The following is an 18258-nucleotide window of genomic DNA, read 5'->3' on the forward strand; positions in this document are numbered from 1 at the left end:
TTTAGAAATTAAAATGACCAAACTAAAGCTGTAAATTTGATGTATGGGATGGGCTATTTGAGAAAGAGACAGTTAGTAATTTGAGACTATTATGTATTAAATAATAGCAGCATACTTTATATGTTTGGTGCATGAATTGGACCTTGTTTGAGCCATACTGTTGTCCTGGGGGACATGTTCCTTTATTGCAGTGAATTGTTGATTTTGAGCCAATGCTGCATGCATGTGCTGCTGCTCCAAGTACCACTTAGTCCAACAAATGTACATTAAGCTGCAACTGAAAGTAGTCTATAATTATACATTTATAGCCATTTATTATAAACTTGTCATTAGCAGGAGAAAATAGGCATTGTCACAGACCAGAGTAGGAAAGTTGGAAAGTTTTGGTCTTTTCAGGATATACATTAACAGAAAAGTGAAAATATAGAATAAAGGCAGGTTTGTCCTTCAGCACGGATACAGAATGGAAGGGCACCTTGCCACAGATGCACAGCTTACAAAAAGACTATGCTACAGTGCAAGTAGTCAGGGTGTAATTTCAGACTTTAATGCATCTATCTTCCGGTGTGTCTGCGAGTGCGTGCATGTGTTATGTATATGCCTTAATCTGCAGTTGTGGCCGGGTTTTCGAATAACTGCATTGCACTGAGACGGATATACCCTGAGCTGTAGGTCTGTGGTTCTTCCTAGAAGGCTTTGTGTGTGTGTGTGCGTGTGCGTGCGTGTGTGCATGCGTGCTTGCATGTGTGTGTGTTCTTATAAGCTCTGACTTTTGACTCGGCAAGGTGACAAATCCATGCAACAGAATGAAGTCATATGTGTATGAGTCTGCAGCTGCAACAGTTTCAGAAACATGTTAATTGGGGCATTTGTCATTTATGCATTCATCCACATTTTAAAGTTACAAGCTGTATTTGTCACTTTTGCTGGCTGTGGCATTGCCATGTCTGGGTAGAGAGAAAATGGAGATGTGGTATCAGGCCAAAGACTTGCACACAACTTGGTTAAGGTGAAAAAAAGATTTAAAACTTCCTACAAATAAGAAGCAATGCAGTCTTGATTTTGCCTATGTTTAAAACATAATTGACAGCATGTAGCCTGGCTATATGGGCAACTGTGCAACTTCCATTCATGGTTTTCTTTGAGGTTTCACTGTTCTGAAATTCTTCAATGACCTTAACAGTCAGTCTATTCATTCTCAGCACATATGTCCCATTTCTGGTCACGTGTCTCACCCAGCGCATCTCAGCCAACTAGCCTCAACTTCCGCTCTAGTTCTCCTGAAGCAGGAAACAGAGATGAGAAAGTATCACACATCTGCAAAAAGCAGCCCCCGGCTCTATTAATAGTGCCATTTAGTTTAGTGGAAAAATGTGACCATACTTTTTATTCCTCTTATCAGTCTTCTGTTAAATGCCTCACTTTTCAGAGCTATGTTTAGTCAGTTTACCTCATATGTAAGACTTTCTCTTGTGTTGCATTCGAATAAAATCCATCTCGCATTGAACTTCTATCCCACTGACCAGTGGGGTAATAAAGCATTGCCCTGCAACTTGGTAACTGAAAGATTATTTTTTAGTCATTAGATCTGTATGGTGGTTTCATTGTGGCGCTGTACAAAAAGGCAATGTCCTTAAGATTAATCATCTTGAGACCATGAATGTCTACTGTACAAGATTTTATAACAATCTTTAGTTTTAGAGATATCTTAGTCTGCAACAAAGTGAAGGATAGAAAGATTAGCATTCCCATTTAGAGTTATGCTGCTACCATGGTTTAGAGGCACAAGCTGTTTTTGTTATACTGCTTCAACTTTTTACGGAGCCACCAAGTGAAAAAGTAAAGTATGGGGATAAAAGTCACAAGCTGTTTCAGTGGAAGCAAAGCTAGAGTATGCAATGTATCCTAAAAGTTTTTGTCACTGTATTTGTGAACGGTGTCTTCACACCCTGTCAGCCATCAGTACATTAAGTGCTCTGAAAATTTAAAAAAAAAAAAAAAAAGTTATTTCTGCCAGTCACTGCATTCAGTCCAAACGAGACAACTGATTGGTCGACTCTCTGTCAAACTGTCCACCTGTCTACCACTGCACATCACAAGAGTCTTCCATAAGGCCAAGCAGACTTATTGCTGGAGTTAGCAAGCATGTAGCATGAGACTGAGTTTTATAGTTGACCCTAAACCTGCAACAAACATACCAGATGATCACATTTATTGGTGTTTGTGAATATTTGTGTTCTTTACATGTTTCTGTATTGCATTGCATTTCTGAGGAAGTGTCATTTCATATCTATTTAGGTTTTTATCTTAAATTAGTCGATATTAGTTTTTAACCTGATGTTTTGCATATGCGCTGTGTGCCTACTTGCGTGTGGTCATTAGACATCAGATGATTTTAAATGTAATATATGATGATTAAAAAAATTACTTTGTTTTACACAAAATTTCAGACCACAGTGTTGCCTGACAAACTCACACTACATATGAGTTTAAAACTGTGGTTCTGCTGTGAATTCCGCAATTTCTATGTCAAGTGATTGCCCAGAGAAAGAGTCAGTTTACAGTGATAATAATGAACCGTCTTTGCAGTATTTTTAGCTGAAAAATTGAAGGACAGATATCGAGGACGTGAGACTTTCGTTAATTTACTGAAAAGGGGAACGGTAGGGGACCTTCAATGCACCACGCTTCAATCCCCATTAACGTTCTTTGTGGTTGCTCCAGATTATTTCAATATTTAATTTGCTCCTACTGTTTCTCCAATCCCGCATATGCTAGCTTTAACTTTTGACTACAGAGCTGACAGATCAGATCTATGCTTGACTGCTGTCTCAACGTAACTTTTCAGGGGACACATGAGCACATAGACAAGAACTTCATTCACTGTTTCATAGCTAGTATTTGGTTATCTACATCCTTTGAAGATCGTTAGTCTCATATTCCTCATTTTGGCATATTCAAGCATGTGGACGACATCTAAAAAAGTTAATCTTTTTACTTCTTATTCATGCAGCATCCACACCAATCAAACCAGTGAAGACATCTAGGTCATGCTTCACTCTTTTTGCTTACAAACACTCGCCTCAGACTCGAAGATCCCGATAAGCACACTGCAGTGCCTGAAGGGGGAACTGCAGCCAAAAGCTGTTGGAAAAATCTGGAGGTTAGGAAAGCACCTGGAACCAGTCCACTCTCTTACTAGGGGTCACTGAGTTTTGTCTGGAGGCTTTCCCTACTGTAGCTGTTAACAATGCTGCTGCTTTCCTGCAGGCTATGGCTGCACACACGCTTTCACAGGTCCCAATAGAGTTACAGGGACTAATTTGGAAACTACGCTTAGTGTGAAGTGGCACAAAATGGCTGCCGCTGTACCTCAGGTGGGTGCAGGGTTGTTTGACGAAACACAGGAAGTGTTTTTTAAATTCTGTTTTGACAGGAATAAAGGGGTGGTTGATATCAGTTAAGGTCGCCCTGTTATCACTTCACATACACACATCATTTGCACTGTTTGATCCAGTGAAATGTGCTGTGTATTACTGTAGTATGTACAGTATTGTGTGTCACTGGTAGATTGCTGTGGAAAGACTGTGTGATGTGGGTACACCAAAATGGGATCAGGGAGACTTGTCCTGCCAGATATGATTTCATGTCTTACGTAAGCCCAAGATGGGGGCAGAGAAGAATTAACCCTGTGTGTGAGAATGTGTGCCTGAGCCCCCCTACTTGGTGACATTTACCTAGTGCTGCTGGCAAGTGTCTTTCTATGTACTTTTTAAAAAATAACGTTTTTTTTAATGTGTGTGTTGTAGGTGGTGACACTGTGGTACAGAGCTCCAGAAGTGCTGCTGCAGTCCAGTTATGCTACACCGGTGGACCTGTGGAGTGTCGGCTGCATCTTTGCTGAGATGTTCAGGAGAAGGTGAGATCTGCAGGGAACTAAATAAATCAGCAGGGAGGGCTAAAGATCCTACATCAATGCCTCCTAGCATTCTTATCCAAAAATACCCCTGCATGCTCTCGAGGACCATTTAATATTTTTCATGATTACTGAAGATGTTGTTCTTGCCTTCTCAAAGGAAGACACATCATGAACCAAACTGAATATAGAATATTGGCAAATGTTTTTGAGAAATGTTCATGTGGGGAAAGGGGATGTCTGATAATGTCATCTGAAAAAGACATTACAGTATGATCTTCCTGTTTTATGTATATTCCACTTAGCTTTAGACTAATTGCCTGCAGCAGAGGCTAAACAAAGATGTCAAAGAAAGTGTGATTAAGACAACAGCCATGTCAAAATGTGTACTGGAGCGTCAGGCTGTCTGTCAATAGGCCATTGATCTTAATACCAGCTGCTTGGTTTGAATACATTGAAAATAATCTTTAGAAATGCAGCCAACACAGTCAGACATGTGACAAACTTCCATGCCAACAAAGACGGCAATAAACTTTTGTGATTGGGCTTTCTATATAATTATCTGATGTTGTCTTGACGTTGATGTTGTCTAGCCCTTGTTTACCACTGCTCCAGGCTATCTTTGTACAACTTCAGGACAAGGCCTTTTCAGCAAACGTTAAGCTCATCACATGTTTCATAATAACTTATCAAAAGAGTGTCGACTCTGAGATTGAAGTTGCGGTTTTGAGAACATAGACGAACTTGTCAGAGTTAACTGGCATGCCTCACTTTTGATCAAATTTGTGCAGAGCTGTTCTTGATATAAACCCATCTCGAACTCCAGTCTGATTCTGTACAGTCAGTTACCTTCTTCTGGAGGCAAAGCTAAAAACAGTCATTCCCCCTGCACATGATCATGCTATGATTCAGAGGATGTTGGGAGAGGACAGACTCTGCAGATAGAAAGTGTAACCAAAACTCAACATTATTATCTTTCGGTGATAGTACACGAATGAGAAAAATATAATTGGTATTATTTTCCATTTATGCCAGTAGATCCTCCTCAACCCTCACACTGGACCTGTTAATGACACCATTTTGAAACTGTGAGAGTGTTTTATGATAAATGCAAATGCCCCATTGACTTTGCTTGAACACTGCCTGCCCCAACCTAAAAATGGCAGGCAAAGCTCCAATAAGGATCTTCACCAATCTAAATGTGCTCAAAGCTGAAATTGGAAATGCTTGTGTTTCCTGTATCCTTCAATATGGAAGATTTAGTCTACGAATAGACTGATAAGTAGGTTATAGTATGACCTTAATCTTTACCAACTAAACCACACCAGACCGTTGCTATACCATCAACGCTCTCGTATCTTATTAGCCTCATGCTGTGGGTCGCTGAATTCTCTGAACTTCTCTGTTGCTATTTGGGCTACTGCTGCACTCTGTAAATGCATCAATGTGTTGCTGCTGCTGCTAAAAATTGCTCATGTTAATGTCAATATATGTTTTGGGACAGTCTCCACCTTCTCCTGCCACTTTATTAATTTACTATCATCCCTTACTTCAGTCTGGATTCCAGATTGCTGAACTTTCCTGTATGGGTCTTTTGTTTCAAGGCAGCAAAGAATTCCTTATTTTGCCTCGAAAGCTCGGTTTTACAGCTTCTCAGTGTAGGACTTGACCTCATTCATCATTTACACTGATGCTGAACCTTCAGTGAAAGTTGTGATGGATTTCTTTCCTGAGTCGATTCAAGTCTCTCTTTACTTAAAAACTCAAACAGTGTTTTCAATCTCAGACTTTAGTTCTAATCGTTCTGATGATACTGAAGCAACCTTTTTGCAGCTCTGTGTAAGGTGGGCTTACAACTTCATGGCTGCTTTTGTGCTCCATGTTGTCCTCTTCTGTCTATTTGATTCCATTGAAGTGGCTGTTCTTACCTTGTTTTTTTTCTTTTTTCAAGAGGTTACAGTCTTTCTGGTTGAGGATACTTACCAGTGTGGCACTGGTGTCACTGGTCAAGATAATATATGAATTATAGTAGGCTTTGAGTTCAGTGCTGCAGAAAATGGTCTCTTTTACTAACGGGATTACCACATTTATTGTTAAAACAACAGATGATGATCAGTGACCTACAGGAGTGTACATATACTGTATACACGCATTCTCATGCTCACATCCTTGTGACTGGGTTTGCTTTCGGATCACTAAAGGCCATCTCTTGTCTCGTTTCCCATAATACTGAACCAAAGTGTTTTGTTGCCGACAGATGTTAAAGATCTAAGTCGTCTTTACTTGTTCTTTTCTTTTAATTGTTGCCCTCTTTGTTTTATTGGTTTAAAAGCCCATTGCACCTCAGTGTTGGTGTTATGATGGGTGCCACAATATTTCCACAAAGAGGAAAATTTTCTATTTCTCTGTATTATTTGTTTGCTTTTTGAGATATGTTTCACAGCAAAATTAACTACCATCGTAAATATTTTTGGAGTTTCTTTAAGTAGTCGTCCTTGCAACAAATGACACCTGTCAGATGCCTTGTGAGCAGTCAGCAATCACATTTCAGTTGGCTTATCAAACCATTACAGCAACACAGGCTGTCTGCTGTGGTTGCAGCATGCAAGTCAAGATTCTACTTCTTGGTATAGGTGTTTGTCAGTTTGTGGTCTAACGAACTTAGCACACTGGAGAGCCAAGCTAATAACGGACCCTTTTTCTAAAAAAAGGAAAAAAGCATCAACTGCCTGTTTATGGAAGGGAAAAAGGCTTGGGCGTAAGCAAATGGTTTATCGGTGTGTCATTAAGGTGCCATTAATCTTATGTGCCATTGTATGTTTGAAAATGCGTCTTATAGTCGACCTTACCCTGAGGTCGAGCTAGTCTGTTACTGCATATGCCACAGTAGATAAGAACAGCCTGTGTGAGGTAGGGCTGAGTGCCAGGAGGAGCAGCCCAGCTTCCTTCCCCAACCGTCCTCACACCCCAGCATGCACAGCCACACAACAACCCCCGCTGTACACGTGGTACTCAGTGGGAATGTAAAGACTCTAGTGGCAAAGTGTGACATCGGGATAAGAAGTAGTCATGTTGTGTATAGTGACAAACAAATGAGCAGAGCACAATAATGAAGCCAAATACTTCTACATGGGTCTAAAGAGGGTCATTGAATGGTTTTATGGATATAGAAACTCTTTCATATGTATTGACCATCATTTATCTTTTACACAGGTGTTTCTGTAATGCACTGACACTGTTCTGGTGTTGCACTAAGATGAGTTATGTTAACTATAGTTCATCTGGACTGTACAGTTGTCTATGCAAGCCAGCTAATGTAAAAATTACATTAAGTGTTAATTATTCGTTAAGTGTCTTTTTTTGTGCGCGTTTTGCTCACTAAAATTGCGTCAAGTTGTCAAACAGCAGACTCACATTTTTCATACTCATTCTCTTCATAGTCAGTGTGATATCAAGACAACACGCATACAGTTTAAGCTATTCAGTGTTGTTGAATCTGTCTCCAGTATGTCTTTTTTTGGGGCCTTTTGTTGGCTTTATTAGACAGGAAAGTAGGGAGAAGAGTGGGGGAAGACCTGAGAACCAAGGCTGCTGCATCTTTTATGCATCTTTTCAACCAGTTGAGCAACATGGGTGCCCTTCATTATGTCTTTTTAACCCTTTGATGCACAGTGTGGGTCAGAAGATATCCATTTTCCATTGGATGTGGGTCACTTGTGACTCATGTTGTGCGTGAAAGGGTTAAACATGCTTATTGCGTGTGTTGCACATGAGTTCAAGCTTCATGGAGGACAAGATCTGCTTTGAAATTCTTAGTCTTCTACTTTTAGATTGAGACCATGGATAATCCATTACTGTCACATGTATGTCAGTCGTGTTTAAAAAAAAAAAACACAACACACACTTATGCTTTCATTTACCACCCAATGTGTTTAGTATTTTGGCACTTCTGCTATAGGTTTATCAGAATTTGAAGACGTGTCAGAACTTAACTTCAAGGGTGTTAGTAGTGGCTTCACTACATCTGTCTTGCTGTCTACCGCTTCTCTACTTTGTTCAGTTCTGGACTTTTGGATGAATCTGATCCCCAAAGCCCACCATGGCATTGTATTTTTTTTTTAGACCTGCAAAATCACATCAGATGTGAGAGACTGAAATGCTAAAAACATGTCACATTTATAGAGAAAGAAACTGCTTTGAGTTCAGAGGGTTAAAGCTCAAACAATTAGCTGATGAAGCAATCATATTTGTTGTAATCACTCTCCAAGCAATATAACCTGTCATTCTCTCATTCCAGCTTCTTAGTTGTGAGAATTTGCTGCTTTTCTTTGCATTGCTGAATACCTTCAGTTGCCGTGACAAAAAAAATGGTCGGATTTGATCGCCTTATCTTGAGCTTTCAGAAATAATGATCTGTGTTTTTCACAATGATCTGACATTTTGTAGACTGTTGAAGACGTTTCACTCTAGTCCTTCAAAGTTTGCTGTATTTGGGAGTTGTTGGTATTCCGGCATACAGTGGGCTTACCAACACAGAGCATGAGTCTGTGACCATAAGCGGACCCTGGAGATTTTGAGAGTAACCATTTTATAGGGATGGTCAGAGTGAGTTAGAGGGTAGGGAGGGGCCGTATGTAAATCCAAGGGTGAATAGTGGTTAATTTGCATATGGTTGCTAATCAGTAACAGAGGGTAAGATGAAAAGAACGAAAGACTAATTGAATCAAAGAATCAAAGTTGCAAATGGCAGAGGTAAGAGGGGATATCGGAGAGAAAGTAACAAAGATAAAAGAATTGCGGATAACTGTGGAAAATGGAACGAAGGGGGTGACACTAGTAGCAAACGTGTCCTACACACGTGGACAAATTGTTGGTACCCCCTCAGTTAAAGAAGGAAAAACCCACAATTCTCACTGAAATCACTTGAAACTCACAAAAGTAACAATAAATAAAATTTATTGAAAATTAAATAATCAAAAACAGCCATTACTTTTGAATTGTTGATAACATAATTATTTAAAAAAACAAACTAATGAAACAGGCCTGGACAAAAATGATGGTACCTCTATAAAAGATTGAAAACTATTTGACCAGAGTGACATGATTAACTCAGGTGTGTCATTTAATTGACATCACAGGTGTTTCCAACTCATAATCAGTCAGTCTGCCTATTTAAAGGGAGACAAGTAGTCACCCTGCTGTTTGGTGAAAAGGTGTGTACCACACTGAACATGGACAACAGAAAGCGAAGGAGAGAATTGTCCCAGGACATCGGAAAAAAATGATAGACAAACATCTTAAAGGTAAAGGCTATAAGACCATCTCTAAACAGCTTGAAGTTCCTGTGACAACAGTGGCTCATATTATCAGAAGTTCAAGACCCACGGGACAGTAGCCAACCTCCCTGGACGTGGCCGCAAGAGGAAAATTGATGACAAATTGAAGAGACGGATCGTTGGAATTGTATCCAAAGAGCCCAGAGCAACCTCCAAAGAAATTAAAGGTGAACTCCAAGGCCAAGGTACATCAGTGTCGGATCGCACCATTCGTCGTTGTTTGAGCCAAAGTGGACTTCATGGGAGACGACCAAGGAGGACACCACTGCTGAAAAAAACTCATAAAAAAGCGAGACTGGAATTTGCAAAAATGCATGTTGACAAGCCACAAAGCTTCTGGGAGAATGTCCTTTGGACAGATGAGACCAAACTGGAGCTTTTTGGTAAGGCACATCAACTCTATGTTCATAGACTCAAAAACCAAGCATACGAAGAAAAGAACACTGTCCCTACGGTGAAACATGGAGGAGGCTCAGTAATGTTTTGGGGCTGCTTTGCTGCATCTGGCACAGGGTGTCTTGAAAGTGTGCAAGGTACGATGAAATCTGAAGACTATCAAGGCATTCTGGAGAGAAATGTGCTGCCTCGTGTCAGAAAGCTTGGTCTCAGTCGCAGGTCATGGGTCTTCCAACAGGACAACGATCCAAAACACACAGCCAAAAACACCCAAGAATGGCTGAGAGAAAAGCGTTGGACTATTCTAAAGTGGCCTTCTATGAGCCCAGATCTGAATCCCATTGAACATATGTGGAAGGAGCTGAAACATGCCATTTGGAGAAGACACCCATCAAACCTGAGGACAACTGGAGCTGTTTGCTCATGAGGAGTGGGCCAAAATACCTGTTGACAGCTGCAGAACGCTCATTGACAAATACAGAAATCGTTTAATTGCAGTGATTGCCTCAAAAGGTTGTGCAACAAAATATTAAGTTATGGGTACCATCATTTTGTCCAGCCCTATTTCATTAGTTTGTTTTTTTAAATAATTATGTTAATCAACAATTCAAAGTGATGGCTGATTTTGATTATTTAATTTTCAATAAATTTTTATTTATTGTTACTTTTGTGAGTTTCAAGTGATTTCAGTGAGAATTGTGGGTTTTTCCTTCTTTAACTGAGGGGTACCAACAATTTTGTCCACGTGTGTATTTACTTCATCGAGACTAAATGATTGATTAGTCAATGAATAACACATTGATAATCAAAGTAATCATGAGGTGGAGCACTACTTTGTAAACTCATGATCTTAATATGCCAGGAACACCTTTGACATGTGCATTTTGCAGAGTGGCATGGTTGTATATGTGGCTAGGTATAAAAGATGCACTCCAACTCTGTTGGATTGCAATGAAGTACTCATTCGCATTTGATAAATTTACAAGTAAAATTGGATCAAGCGTCGATTTTTAGCATTGATGTAGTCCCAGTCACATTTACACATAGTCAGACCTTTGACTCATTGAATTTGATGGCAGTTGGCTGTTTGTGTCATGTCTTTGGTTATATCAGGTTAAAAGTATTTTATGCTATTGACACCACCTACAGTACATGTCAGGACATATTGACTGGCACAAAGTCAAATGTGCATTAAATAATTTCAACTCACACGCAGTAAATAGTACCCACTATATGCATTGTGAGTACCGGAGGCTTGTCCTAGTCTTATACAGGGTTCTTTTTAAAGCAGGCTCAGTCTGAATCTGTTGGCAGTTCCTGTCCTGATAGCAGAGAGCAGTCTGAGTGTGTGTGTGTGTGTGTGTGTGTATTGTCTAGGTTAAGGTACTTCTCTCACCCTGACACAATAAGCTGTAAAAGCTTTGGTGTGTATATACAGTATGTGTGTGCTTTCACAGTCTGGCACCTGGCCCAAACTTGCCTTAAGGGTGGAGGCGAGGCAGGGCCCTTTGATGGCCAGGAACAGAACATACAATCTCTCTCTCTCTCTCTCTCTCTCTCCTCTCTCTCTCCTCTCTCTCTCTCTCTCTCTCTCTCTCTCTCTGCAGGTGATTTAAAATGGCTTTTTAAAAGGCCACCTGTCAGAGATTAAAGGGCACCTGGGAGAAGCAGTGAAAGAAAGCAAAATACTGATTGCTGCAGAGGGCAGAACAAGAGAAGATGAGAAAAATAGTTTATTAGTTTGCAGCACTGTTGAATTTAAGATTTAATCGTTGACAGCTTAGGAATAACAAACCAGATGTCCCTGCTCATGGTTTGATCGCCTTTCAGAATAGCTAGTTCCTGGGAACAAATGAATGCATCAGCTTGAAAAATTTTCAGCTCAATTAGTCGCGCTACGTGTTAGAATTTCGATTTATCTTGCAAAAAAATCAAGTGTTTACTGCTTCCTTCTCAGATGGAAAGAGTTGCTGCTTGAGTTTGTGTTATGCTTTTATCCTCAGAAGATGCTGCATTTGACTTTGAATTTTAATTTTCTCACATTCTATTGCCTGCATATAATTTTGAAAGTAAGATATTAGTTACAGTCCTATGTTGAAACCCCAACAACCAGCAACAACCCCAATTCACCTCACTGCCTGCAGCACAAATAAGTACCAAACATTTCCTTTATGACTCATGAAACTCCAAAAGTTTCCCCTGATCGCACTGGCTTCTTCACTTTCATTATCAAGGCTGCTACTGTAAAAAGTAAAAGCACCTTTTTGAATGGCTACACAGTGTAACGAGAATAGTTCTCAAAGGAATTTGCGCAAAGATCATGCAAGTCTGCATCTGCATGGCTCTGACAGTGTCGGAGTAAGTCATGGTTTAAGTGAATAGAGGAGAGAGAGTCAGCTCGTTGACATTCCTCCAATCGAAAAGGTTGAACGTGGTGCGTTAATGGGTCTGGGAGAGGCCCCACATAGTTGTTGACTTTCTCACACTTTGGAACTCAATTGATAAATCCTCAAGAGCGTGGCACCCTTGCATGCAAATGTGTTTTAAACAAGCTCCCACGCTTGCGTGTGCTTGCACAAACCAGGATGTCCATGCAGAGGAAGCCACAGTTAAACACACACCATTTCTCTCCAGTTCCCAATCAGTTTGACTCTCACGTGCAAACATGCGCACACACACGCACATTCCAGAGGTTGTCTCAGTGGAATGTGGGACAGAGCCGTGCTGGCATTAAAGGAAGCGTGAGTCAGCTGCCTGTCCCAACCCAGTCCCAGTCCTTTCACTGCCACCTCTTGTGTTTGTGCATATGTGTGTGCACGTGCAAATCTCACAGTGGGAAGCAATCCCGATGCGCGTGTGTGCAATTGTGCACCCACACTTGGACTCGCACTGTCGACTGTGTGTGCATGCCAGTGGCCGGCCCGATGTGAATGCAGTTATCCCCTTCCAACAAACCAACAAACCACTCCAGGTTTAAAAATGGACCTCTTGGAATTATCAGCCCTACTTGTTTTGGCATGATGACTTTGCTGTAGGTGATTTTCGTTTGCAACAGTCAGAAACTGGTTTGGTCTGATCTTAAATGGCTTTCAAAGCTCAGCACAGTAATTTACCCTGAAAGACTTGCTAATGCGGTGTGGTCCTGTTCCCAAGTCAAATGTTTAAAGCAGTGGTGAAAGAGGAGAGAAACACAGAGACATCCTTTAGTTGAGGATACAACTTCTGAATAATGAAACCAACCACTATCGTAATTCCACTTCCGAACTGAAGCATGTGACATACAGTTTGCTGTCACTGTAAAAAATGTGCAAAACAACCTTGTGTGACTAATATCCCAGTGTCTGACTCTGTAGGAAAGTGTGGGTGTTGAACTATGTGAAGCTTCCTGCAAGTTGGAAAACACAGGGAGCACATGGTGACTAGCCAGCCTCTGTTGACTTCAGCTAAGTGGGGTGCACTTGAACTGTATCGAGTCCTGGATAGAGAGTGCATACACACATGCGTAGAAGCACACTTGTGAAAATATCCTGCATTACATTGATATCTGCTGGTGACTAACCATCTTAAACATGTAGAGCATAAAAATAAAGTGTCCTCCTTTTCTGATCCTTGTGCATTCGTACTGTAATGTTTGAATTAAGACATTTAGAAATGTTATTAAGCCCTTTAGTACTGCAAGAAAATCTTCTTTGTGACAACACCTCCTCACTTCCTTTCAGAGGAACCCGAGCAGGAAAGTGTAGTTCCCATACCCCTTTCTCTGTTAGAATAATCCAACTTGTCTCTCTCACGCCTTTCCCTTTCTATTTCCCCCATACTTTGACACTCAGAGGGAGCAAAAGCACATGAGGAATAAACAGGCTTTTTCTGTCCCATGCGGCAACCAGCAGACTTATGCTGATGATGACTACTGGAATTTGTGCGGGTGCCAGGGCAGGCATCACCGCCCACGGGCATCCAAAGACGGCCCAAAGCCACAGGAACCACCAGCAGCCATGCTGCCGCTCTCCTCCTTCCTTTCATCCCTGCTCCCTCCCTCCCTCCCCTCTTCAGTAGCACTACCAATACTGCCCCACAATCCTGACTACATGAGATGAGGCTGTGAGTGTGTGGCTGCTTCAAACATTCACATCAGAGTCACACATTCCTCTTTGCCTTGAGCCAGAAGCGTATATATTAGGACTGTTCATCCTCATGTGCCATGGGAAAGAGAGCATTAAAACTTATGTCTGAAGCAGGCTAATAAGAATAGAGTTAATTCTTTATACTTTAAACCAAGATGTGTGTGAACCTTTTCCATGTTTGCAGCACATCGTATGAACACATTGATGAACATATGTTTCAGCATTAACAGTCAAAATCAACAGTTTTTCTTTTTTTTTTTCCTAGACCGCTATTTCGAGGAAACTCAGATGTTGATCAGCTGGGAAAGATTTTTGAGTAAGTATTGATTTTTTCTGTTACGTCTAGGACCCTGTAGTTTATATTTTATTGAGACGGAATGAAGAAAAAATGGTATCCAGACATTGGACTGTTCATGAAAATCAGTGAAAGTCACTTGAATCCAAATTTGCTAAGTCCAGTGTGTGACCACTTGGCATTTTTCTTTATTGAACTTATTACCTGGCATCTTGCATAAATATAGGGAAGGATATGCTCGCTACTACTGTGGAAACTGGAACTGGAAAGGTAGTGAATGCTGTTCATTGCTGATGGTGAAGGTAATGATGGCTGTTGTCCTTCCAAAGTGTTGTTGGGGTACCTTCAGCAGAAGACTGGCCCCAGGAAGTGGCCCTACCGCAAAGTGCCTTCACACCCCGGCCCCCGAAACCAATAGAAGACTTGGTTCCAGACATGGATGAGCAGGGACGGGCCTTATTAATGGTGGGTAACACAAACCGCTCTCCAGACTAATCCAAATGAATCATGCAGTAGTAGTTTGCCATACATTCCTCAAATCATAATATTGCAGCTTTACATTAATTGACTGTCTGTTTTATCATCTTTTTTTTGTCTCTGCAGCAATTCCTCGCTTTCAACCCTTCCAGGAGAATATCGGCCTTCGCTGCGCTGAGTCACCCGTACTTTCAAAGTGTGGACAGCCACAGCAGAAGTGTGTACGCGGCCCAACCCATTCCCAGCAACAAGCCCACTATGGAGGAGAGGACTGCCTGATGGTCCTCCTTCAAATTTAATCATCCATAGTGTCCACAAAAAGTATTCCTCGTACTCCACCTTGGTGTTTCTCATGTCTTACTGTTTTAAAACAAACCGTTTTAAGCTTTTTGACACTGATCAGTCAGTAAAGATTGCAATTTCCAGATGAAGGCTAATCAAGTAAAAAGGTAGAAGGCAAAATAAGTGATTACAGAAGTATTCACCTCCTCAAGAAATATTTAGTAGACGCACCTTAAAGCCTTGAGTTTACATGGATAAATCTGTCAAGCTCATGACATGACTGACCAAACGTTTTCATATTCTGCCTTAAATTCTTGATTGTGTTATGATCTGGAGTGTGATTTGACAGCTTGAGTGTTCTTCTGAAAACAGTGTAGTGCAGCTTTATGGTTTGCAGGCGGTTTTCCTGCTTCTCCTCATGGTGGCGAAAAATTCCTCCAAGATTTTCTGTATTTTGCTGCACTGATTTCCCCCCCTGTCCTCACAAGTCCTCAAAGGCCAACTGCAAAGTCACCGCAGCATGATGCTACCAACCCCCAGCTTTGCATAGTGTTTAGTTTGTTGATAAAAAAGCTTGAATTTGGTGACATACCGCCAGAGTCTTGTTTCACTTCTCCCACATGCCTCTTAGCAAATGCAAGCTGACATGTGATGAGACTTTTCAACAGTGGCTTTCTTTTTGCTAGTTGGCTGTAGTTGTAGTAATGTACCCAGGCAGCAGCTGCCCAGTGTCAGTTTTTGCCACCTGTTGGGGTCTGCAAATCTCAGTGCATTCAACTAAAAAAAAAAAAAAAAAAATCGCATCTTGATCACTGCTACCAACTGCATCAGTGATAAATTGTCAGTTGACAGTTGTTTAAGTCCATTCGCTTTTCTCTCCAACTCGACTTCTATCAATATTCTGTGTCAAAGAGCCTAATTAATTTTGGTTTCGCATTGTATATGAAACAAAGCATGAAATGGACACAGGGAGGGGGAATACTTTTTGTAGTCAGCGTACAAAACTCCTGGACGTACTCATAAGGAGAGAGTGAAGATTGTGTCAAAAACAACAAGGCTCTTACCCCATGAACCATGCACAAACGCTGTCCTCCTTCCATGAACTGATGGACTGTAATTGCTGCTTTTAGGTTGTGAAATGTTGATAATTGACTGTGTGTAACAATGCAAAGAGACTTGCATCTCAGATTGACTGCTAGTAGCGGGCAGACGGACTGTTGAGGCCATGAAGCTGAAGCCTTTTTATGACCAGTGTTTAGCCTCGCAAGAGTCGCCCTGACTGGGGGACTGGACTGTACAGGAGCCCGGATGGACAGCATGGATTCACCTGCCTTTATGCTTAACTGTGTGTGTGCGCAGTAAGAAGATAAACAGTTAAAGCACACTCACAGATACGTACACAACATTTAGTGTGTCCACTGCCGCTGACATAAGCACGCTCATGTACCTACGTACTCATTCAGACATTATTAGGCATCACAAGCCAGTCATTCACTGCCATGTCGTTATCATTCCAGTTTTACCTATGATATTGCTGCCACCTTGTGGATATCTGGAGTAACTGCAGACCAGTAGCGGGATTCTAATGGTTTCTGCACTCTTCTTCAAGGACTCATCATAATGGGCTGATATCGGTGCTGAGACAATGATGAAAGAACTTAGAAATGTTCCTGCCACTTGTGGTTGTTAAGACTTTTTATGAATTCCAGTCTCCCATCACAAGCTTTTATCATTATGAAAACCAATTAATATTTACTATCCAAATGATACAGCAATGCACAGGTTTGCAATAGGTGGAGAAAGTCCACCAGCACTATTCAACATGAAAGCATTTGGCATAGTATTGTCACCAATATTCTGTATTTAATTTTAATTTTATTGACAAGTCTTATGCTTGTTACTTGATCTTTTTTTTTTTTAAGATGCTGGGGAATACAATATTCTTACACCAATTACACCAACTCATTAGATGATTAGGGAGTTTGTGTAAGAATAGTTTGACAATGTAAGGAATGTAAAAAGGAGAGGCATTGGTACTGTACAGTATGTTGTGCTAGCTGTAAAGTACAAGCTGTAATGATAGAAAACTTTCGATACGTGCATTGTCAGCACATAGATATGTCATAAAAATGGATAGACGTAGAGTAGCGAGGGTCAGTGGAATGTTGTATGACGAGAGTATTTTGTTCTTTGAAAATGTTGGGCGGGTTCTGTGGGTGCTTATTGGATTTCCTTTACCTTGGATTGCGAGTGACTACAAATTTTATAGTAGTTTTGATAATGAAATAATGCACAGATATTTTGTGCACAGTTTTTGCTTTATTTTCCATTCATGTGCTGTTGTATTCCAGTTCAGTTTTTACCAGCAAGAAAAAAGCAAGTTATGCAGAGTTGTATTTTTCTATGTGTGTAGTAGTTCTTGCAGAACAGTAACATTTTAACACTGGTTTATGTTTTCTTAACAGGTAGTGCTGTTAGCACACACACACAGACACATTCTCTGACTTTCTCAGGTTCTTATGGACGTCCGAACCTCTCGGGCACAGTTTGCACATCTCTGGGCTACTAAATGACCACATTACAACTCCTTCAGGTTTTCTTTCAAGCTGTTTCATGATCTCGTCTTTGATCATAGTCTACTGTCATTCCTATTTATCAAGTATATGTTACTGTAGTCATTACTGTCTGAAGATAACTGCCTGTATAAACTGTTTTTGCCAGCAACTTTTAATTGCTAGACGTCAAACACGACAGAAATACATGTGTAATTGTCTGCTTAACTAAAAACACTGTGTGAATTTTCTCTTTGATAACAACTCATATCTGGTGTAAGTCATGCATACAATGCAATGGAAAGCTACAAATGCATTACACATAGAGGTTTACACTTTAAAAAATGACTGCTTTACTCTCATTACAGTTAATGCAATTACTGTATGCTTTTCTTAACCAGTTTGCAATACATTTCAATCTCACAATAACTGAAGTCCACCGTTGACCTTTTAGCAGTTTCACTGTTTTGAAACTAGCATAGCTTGATCCATCATATCACTTCAACTGGCATTATACTTATGTATTAATGCATTGGTGTCTTATTATTGTATTACACCAGCTGAATAAAAAGCAGCTTTTTATGAATGTTGTTTTGGAATTAATTATGAATGGGATTGACAAATTCTGTGTCATAGCAACACAAAAACACAATTTTAAAAACGTGTTATTGTGTTGCTAGATTTCTATTATCAATCTGTTTCACTTTGAATAACTTTGTGAGTGCCCGTAATTGAACCTGAGAGATGTGACAGAAGTGTAAAGTGACAATTCTTTCCAGAAGATGGCAGTGATGCAAATGTTTGGATGGTTGAGAGTTCATAGCACAGAGTCGCCTGCTTCCAAACTGAGAAAGATTACTGATAATTGGAGGGAGAAAGG

General features: G+C 40.6%; 1 protein-coding gene across 2 annotated transcripts in view; it reads left to right on the top strand.

Annotated features, from left to right (window-relative positions):
- Positions 1-17964, top strand: part of cdk6 (cyclin-dependent kinase 6) — a 38862-nt gene extending 20898 nt beyond the window's left edge. For both annotated transcript variants that reach the window (XM_051955882.1, XM_022201558.2), the window contains exons 5-8: positions 3810-3919; positions 14038-14088; positions 14397-14532; positions 14671-17964. In XM_051955882.1, the coding sequence (XP_051811842.1) occupies positions 3810-3919; positions 14038-14088; positions 14397-14532; positions 14671-14823 (450 nt within the window). In that variant the 3' untranslated portion in view covers positions 14824-17964. The remainder of the gene's footprint in view (positions 1-3809; positions 3920-14037; positions 14089-14396; positions 14533-14670) is intronic.
- Positions 17965-18258: the final 294 nt, after the last annotated feature.

The sequence above is a fragment of the Acanthochromis polyacanthus genome, chromosome 11 (genome assembly GCF_021347895.1).
Source record: "Acanthochromis polyacanthus isolate Apoly-LR-REF ecotype Palm Island chromosome 11, KAUST_Apoly_ChrSc, whole genome shotgun sequence".
Classification (NCBI taxonomy): Eukaryota; Metazoa; Chordata; class Actinopteri; family Pomacentridae; genus Acanthochromis; species Acanthochromis polyacanthus.